General features: G+C 39.6%; 1 protein-coding gene across 1 annotated transcript; it reads right to left on the bottom strand.

Moving 5' to 3' along the window:
• Positions 1–2,819: 2,819 nt before the first annotated feature.
• si:dkey-12e7.1 (uncharacterized protein LOC557553 homolog) lies at positions 2,820–5,232 on the bottom strand. Its single transcript, XM_053319535.1, has 2 exons — positions 4,640–5,232; positions 2,820–3,608 (listed from the first exon to the last, which is right to left on the bottom strand). The coding sequence occupies exons 1-2, from the start codon at positions 5,201–5,203 to the stop codon at positions 3,021–3,023; spliced, it is 1,152 nt and encodes a 383-aa protein (XP_053175510.1). The 5' UTR covers positions 5,204–5,232; the 3' UTR covers positions 2,820–3,020.
• Positions 5,233–7,767: the final 2,535 nt, after the last annotated feature.

The raw sequence follows: 7,767 nt of genomic DNA, 5'->3' as shown, positions 1-7,767 counted from the left end.
GTCTTATTTCCAGTTTGTCTCACTGACAGGTGTACAGACTGCTGGAGCGGGCAGCGAGCTGATATGAAAACATCTAGTTGAGGGCGGGTCTTCATCCATTTATGGAGAATTGTGGGAGTAGAAATGAGGCTTGTGCATGTGCGCCCAATTTCACAATAGCTGAGATTTCTAAAACACAACCATGCGTATGCACAGCTTGATCAATCTAAAGAAAAGAATGGCTTCATGGGAACACAGTTTTCGAGTTTTATGCATCTGGCCCCAGATTTTCCAACAATGCTAAATGTGGAAGAGACCAGATGTTTGGAACATCGGTCCAAATGTTAAAGCACTCTGTGCTGTTTTCAGAGAGTACTTATTTCTTAGAAAGCAGGAGGTATGTGCTGGAGTGAGTTGTCACCAGTTAAGGATTCCTGCTGCTTTGTGAAACTTCAAGTACACAGACACAAGCTTATAAATGACAGTTGCGATCAAGGACAGAATCACGTGAAATGTTCTACAGGAGTTTTTTATCATTTCCACCAAACATCACACATACATTGATATATTCCAAAGAGCATAAATACCCTCAAGCACACATCTGCTACTCATACAACACACGTCATGGAGTGAGCCGATCTGAATCTGATGATTTAGACGACAATGTTACACTAGTGCAGCTGTAAACACAAGTTTCTACTGTAAGACAAGAAGTCTTCATGGCCATACCTTTGACAATAATGACCTCTGCTGATTGGGAAGATAATTGCAAAAGCACTGATTCTATTTCACAGCTGTCACAGGCAAATGGTTGAGGTTCATGGTAAAAAGGAATGGAAATACTTCTTTTTTTTTATTTTTATTTTTTTACAAACTTCATATACATTATCTGGGGTCCATGATCCAAAACTTAATCCACACATGGAAAACAGCTGGACTTTGGTCACTCACTTGCTGCTGTGATTTGAGCAACAAGAAGCTTCCATGACAGCAATGGAAATGTGCAAAACGCTCCAAACAGGAATAGTTGATACATTTCTTAATATTAAGACAGTCAGTTGAAATGTTTTACCCCTCATAAAAATCATTCCATTAGCTCTCGTTGCTTTTGGGAGAAACACACGCAATGAAATTCCACCAACTCCACACACACACACACACACACACACACACACACACACACACACACACACACACACACACACACACACACACACACACACACACACACACACACACACACACACACGTCTTGATATAATGAAACAACCCAAAAAAAATTCAAGAGATTTCAAGATAAAAAAATGTTGGGTGCAATCTGGATCCAGAACTGGAATGAACTCTGGTTTAGTTGTGCAGCATTCCTGACAGGCTGTAATAAGAATTACACAAGCTTAATGCTGCCATGTGCCAAGTATTGAGCAGCCATGACAGAGTGCTGATAAAGAACCAGTTTGGGTTTTCAGGATATCTGGTACTCTACAGGATTGGGTCTTTACATCACACAGATTGTCGGTTTATTTTTCTGTATTACTAAAAATGACATAGTTTAAACGTGTCATTTGGGTCACAATTTATTATGTGTTCTATGAACACATGATCATTAAAGTCCACTTTTAAAACTATTTACAGCATGTGCACACCTGCTCTGTGCAATTTTCTAGCAGAGGACTCTATTCCTGTATTTTCAACACAGCCTGGTCTGTCCATTGGAAGCAGTGTATGACTGTTTGAGAATAAATACTAGGCCTGTAACTGCATTTGTTGGACGATATATTGCCACGGAAATAATCATGATAAATGATATTATTGTCATTTGAAGATCATTTTATACCACTGATATAATGATAATATAATAGTATAATAATGCAAGGAGGATTGGAGAGTGGGAGCTACACTTCTATAAAAACAGACTGTCATTATGGGCCAGGAAAGAGTTACCAACGTTTACGTTATTGTACGATAAACTGATGATGAAATTATTGTGACAAGCCTAATAAATACAGATGAACTCAAATTAATATCCATAGTTGAATTTACCGTACAGTACAAACACGTTTTTTATAACTGCTGTATTCAACTTCTCAGTAATGAAAATGAAGTCAATGTATTTTGAGGTTACATCTGTTATATTCTGAGAGTAAATCTTAATATTTCGAGATAAGGGTGGGGCTATTTTAAGCAAATAAATTGAGATATTTAAAGGTTTTAAAAATCATGACTTGCGCCTTAAAATAACAACTTTTATCTAACGTTCAAGCTTTTTTTTCTTATTACAGTTTTCTGCTAAAAATTACAACCTTTTCCACAAAATATAATGCCTTTTTCCTTAACATTATGACTTGTTTTGTAACAGCACAGCTTTTACAACATTTTACAACTATTTCTCGTACAAATACGACTTCATTATTAAAAATATTTTTGCCTTGATTCTTGAAATCTCAGATTGGTTTTTATCAGTGCTCTTATTACTCCACTGTAGTGTTCTTTTCTGGAATAAGCTCGGGCTAAGTTTAAAATGCACAACTTTCCACTACTGCATTTCACTTCTTTCTCACAATATACACACACACACACACACACACACACACACACACACACACACACACACACACACACACACACACACACACACACACACACACACACACACACACACACACACACACACACACACACACACACGGCTCAGGTGGAATAGAGTGGAAATGAATTCGGGCCAGCACAACACAGTCCGGTCAGCAAGAAGCAACTTTGCATTTTTTGGGAGATATCAGATAGAAAAAAATAAAATAAAATAAAACAATAGAAGACAAGGGTGTGTGTGTGTCATTGTCTGGTCAAATTCTTGTGGCAGAGCTGGAAACATCCTGCAGTCCTTTGATTTACCTTCAAGTCTCAGCTCTCATCTGTATCTCAACTATACTGCATCTGTCTGTGTAAATAATGAGTTCATTCAGATAGGGTCAAAGTGTGTATTTTCTGGAATCTACCGGTAAATGACCAGTACGCGTTTGATTTAATGTAAGTCATAGATTCATCTACCACAGCCAGCTGTCTAGATGCTGGATGCAGTAACAGGACTGTTCCAGGATGGCAGACAGCTCTCCATAGCTCTCCTCTCTCCACGTGGGGAGGAGCCTCTCATTGTTAAGTGCCTGGAGCTTGGGCGTCCCCTCTCGGAGTACGTGGTACAGGCAGGGCCACCGGCTCTGGATCCTGAGCCTGGTCCGCCGGTCCAGTGTAATACCACGGACGATCTTCTTGGCTCGTAGCTCGCGCAGGGCAGGAAGCTTCAGACAGGAGAAGACCAAACCGCGACTTGGCGACACGTCTAGGAACTCCAGAGAGAGCGACTCCAGAGTGTAGGAGATGCCCAGGTTCCTCAGAGGCACCAGGATGTGCAGAGTCAGAGACTTCAGGTTAGGCAGAGATTTAGTGAGAGTCTGCAGCGTGGAGGGAGTCACTCCTTTGAAGACCCAGAAGTATTTGAGCTCGAGGACCCGAAGCTGCTGGAACTGGGTGAGCAGCGACACGGATAAGTCTGACCAGTCGAAGTGTAAGCGCATTTTGGAGATGCGAGGGCAGCTGTGTGTGAGTTTGGTCAGCAGCTCCTGGAAACTGGTCACCTGTCAAAATCAAATCAAACAGGTGAAACATGTACCTGGAGATCTGTCAGTATGGACAAGCAAACATTATAACAGTGGCTCCCAAACCTTTTATGCCATACCTTGGATTTGGAAGCCAAAAGAATGCCACATCTTCCTAACATATGAATTGATTACATTTTTAAACTAACAGGTAGCAAAACTAAGGAGAATAGTAGTGATGAGGAGGCCTGTCACAATAATTATGTTATCAGCTTTTCCTACAATAACATAATTATCAACATCATCATGTCTATATATGGACTTATCATATGATACATGGACATTGCTTATATGGAATTAAAGGTGAATAACTCCGGTCCTGACCCATAATGACAAGTCTGTGTTTTTACAGAAGTGAAGCACCAACTCTCCAATCCCAGCCCCAGCCCCTTTGCATTATTATGCTATTATATTATTATTATGTCAGTGGTATAAAATGATCTTCAAATGCCAATAGTCATCCTTACAATATTGTCAAAATATCAATATTGAGGTATTTGGTAAAAAAATATTATATTATAGTGATATTTGATTCTGCCCATATTGCACAGCCTAACTTTGAAGGGATATTCAGAGCTAAGCGCTTCTCATGATTCATTTTGTGCAAAAGCAGTCCAGTTGTTTTAATGATTTTAAAGCAAATCATTATTTTATGCTACAACCTTATATTTAAGGCTCTATTCTAGTATTTTATTTCTCTCTCTCTTTCTATTTTTCTGTACTTCGTTTTTACCATGTTTTTACTATTATTGGGTTTTATTTTTGTTTTTTATGTTTTTTGTTTCCGATTCTTACTGTTAAATGTTTGTTTTATATAAAGCACATTGAGTTGCCATTGTGTATGAAATGTGCTATATAAATAAAGCTGCCTCGCCTTACCTTGCCTAGTAATGTGTCTACCAGGTGCTGAAGTTCAGCTTTTTTTCATGCTTGCTACAATCAGAAGTCACCACCAACATGTGAATCTGCTGCATCTTTAACTCTAAATAGAATCAATGTAAGCATGTTACCTGGTCCATCTTGGTGATGCTGTCCTGATGGGAGCTAGAGCTGGAGTGGACCCTGAGGTCCAGCGGCTCCAGCAGAGTAAAAGTCCAGTTGAGGTCGAGATGGCTGAGGTCCCTGCAGTGAATGTTATCCAGCAGGTGGCTCAGCAGCTCACCCCACTTGTTGCAGCGATCCCCCAAGTCAAAGCTGGCCTTCAGCGTGAGCAGGCTAGCCCTCCGGGAGATGAGGTGGTGCGTGTAATGATGCACCCAAGACTTCCACCTCTCGAACTCGCGGTTGGACACCAGCAGCCCCTCTTGACCCAGGTGGAAGACGCCGCGACGGGAATAGTCTGCCACCCGCCACAGCTTCCACGAGCGGACCAGGCAGCTCCAGCTCAGGCAAACCAGAGCGCAGCTACATTTATCCACCTCGTTCAGAAAAGACAAGACATGCAGCTGGCACTCCACCGGCAGGAGGTTGAAAGGGAAGTAGTCGTCCACCGCTTTCCGTCGGCTGCTCACGGGAACCAGGGGCCTTTTCCGCGGTGACATGATGACAGAGGTGGAGATGATGTTGGTGGTCATTAGTGGAAGTCAGAATCTCCACCGGGAGGTCTTGTGGTCTGGCTTTGCCATAAATCTCTCTATCCTGGTGAAGGTTTGAAGAAAATAAACAGACAGGAAATGAATACATGTAGCCATTTTTCATTATTTTCATGTGCAAACTCTGCACACTTATAAAAGAAGGATCTTGTTCCTCAGGGTGTTCCTTCTGAGTGTCAATAAAGGTTGATTATGATTGTCACTTTAAGGACTGTGGCAGTTTTCAGGACACTGGCTGGTTCTGGTTTAGAGCAGACAATACAACTTGTTACAAGCACTATGAGGAGATTATCACTTATATACATTAAATCACTGTATGTTGACATCAGTTTGATCCACCTGGACAGCTCTGGTGGGACCTTGCACCACTTTTAAAACTCATAAAAAAACATTAAAAGTAACACTAAAGTATTAGTATATATATCTAGAATGTTTGTGGTCTGTCGACTAACTTGTCTACATTTAAAGTTATTGTACCTTAAACTTTATTGATGTACTACTTCAGCTTCGCACACTATGGCTCCAGTTCAAAAGGATTCACAAACACTGACTCAGCTTTCTGGGTCCACATACACAACAATAGCATACGTGAACTCTTAACTAAAGGTGACATTCTCCTTTAAAGTCATGTAATAGAAATAAAAATGATTATGAAATAGCTCTCATTACTTAACTAACCCAGCCCGTTTGCCATAACCCTGGTACTTCAACGGCCTCTCAGCTGACCACCACTTAATATAATACACGTGTGATCACTTTTACTAACGTATTAATAATGATAACAATACAAATAGTGAAGTGACACGTCAGTTTATAGGTTCATCTCAGCTTCATGGGCGAATTCAACAGCTGGAAGCTTCTATACGTAGTTTATAATATGAGTAATCTAATGGTGAAGCATTCTTTTTGAGTTATGAGGTCGTGTCGTTACCTTTTGCTGGAACAGGCTTCCTCCCGTCCTCAGTTTAAAAGGCTAACATGCTAGTAGCTAACCCAGAGAGGAGACAAAGGAGCTCCAAATACATACATATTGTTCAACATGTTGTATGTTTCCATGTACAGGAGTGTGTTAAGGTCTGTGTGGCAACTTGATATACATCCAGAACTTTAAAAAAAAAAAGCTGTAAAGACCAAGTATTGAGTAACTAGGCCGGCTAGTTAGCTGCGAACAGCTGAGCTCTGTTGTTGTTTTTGTTGTGGCTCACTGGTGATGATGTCATCAAACGCCGCCGAGCTGCACGTTCTTTACTCCTGGTTAGCGCCGCCGGGCGGGGGTTGGTGTTTGGAAAATATGCTCTATATTCAGTTTGACCTCGGTGCAAACAGAGTATATATTATTATGTGACATTATTAAACACATTAACCAAAATGGACACAGCTGGTAGGCATTATTTGAAGTATTTGTAGATATCTAAATATTTCGTTATGGTATAATAAAGCATGCCCTCTGCTGGTGAGTGTATAACTATAGGTAGGAAGACACGAGGGTCAACTACTGACTTACGAGGTTTCCCTCCAGGACGCTTCCTATCAAGGCCAAAGAACACTGTTTAGTAGTTAGATCTATTCCTAGTGGATTATTAGAAATAATAAAAGACTGTAAAAAAGCAACATGAGACTCCTAGTTCTCAAGGTATGCTTTGTATAGATGGCATTGAGTTTATGAGTAATACATGTACCAACAAACATATCAGAAAATGTTTCTACAACATTAAGATGTTATTAAGACATAAGTTGGCGTAGAGCGTGGCTTGCTCCTTTTGAACTTTTAATATAAAACAAAATTAGAGAACTACATCTAAAAATATCACACATCTATCCAACCAGTGCATACCTCTCTAGATTTTTAGTAAACAGATGACCAATGCTGCTTTTGCAAAACTGAAGAACAGGATGTTATTCATTTATTTTGTAATTGCTCATTTTGAGTTGTATTGGGGGGTGGGGGGTGTAGAAAAATATCAATATTTATACCATTGTAAACCTTTTAATTTTGTTAGGTAAGTTTCATATCCACAAAGCCAAAATATCAAAAACAACCCTATCATTTAAGTTATTTTTTAAATGAAATCAATTATTATTTTGTTTTAATTGAAGATGTCAGTCACTTAGACCTTTATTTTTGTTGTTTTTTTTCTTTCCTTCTACTGAAATTATATTACTATTTTTATCTTTTATATATGAACTGAATTGACTGGTTGTCTGTATATTCTTTGTTTTCTCTATTGTATGTTCTGTTCAACAAAGAATAAATCATCTTTCCCTGCTATTTTCTACATGTGTTATATTTCACACTTTCACAATATTAATTAATTTGTTTCCATTTCTTGTTCACATGTTTTTAAAGTGAATTTGCTCATGATATGCTGTTTTATTCTTATTTAACCTGAGGTGCATGTTTCACCAGTAGATGGTATCATAACACAACATACGTGTGTCTGGTGATGCAGGATAACTGTGGAGCAGCAGCATCCTCTGCAGCTACTCTGCTTGGCGGAGCTCAGAGATGGAGGTCTGCCCCCCTCTCCTTTAAAGGTGTGCACATG

This window comes from Scomber japonicus, chromosome 5 (genome assembly GCF_027409825.1).
Source record: "Scomber japonicus isolate fScoJap1 chromosome 5, fScoJap1.pri, whole genome shotgun sequence".
Lineage (NCBI taxonomy): Eukaryota > Metazoa > Chordata > Actinopteri > Scombriformes > Scombridae > Scomber > Scomber japonicus.
This window is presented reverse-complemented; position numbering and strand designations above follow the sequence as displayed.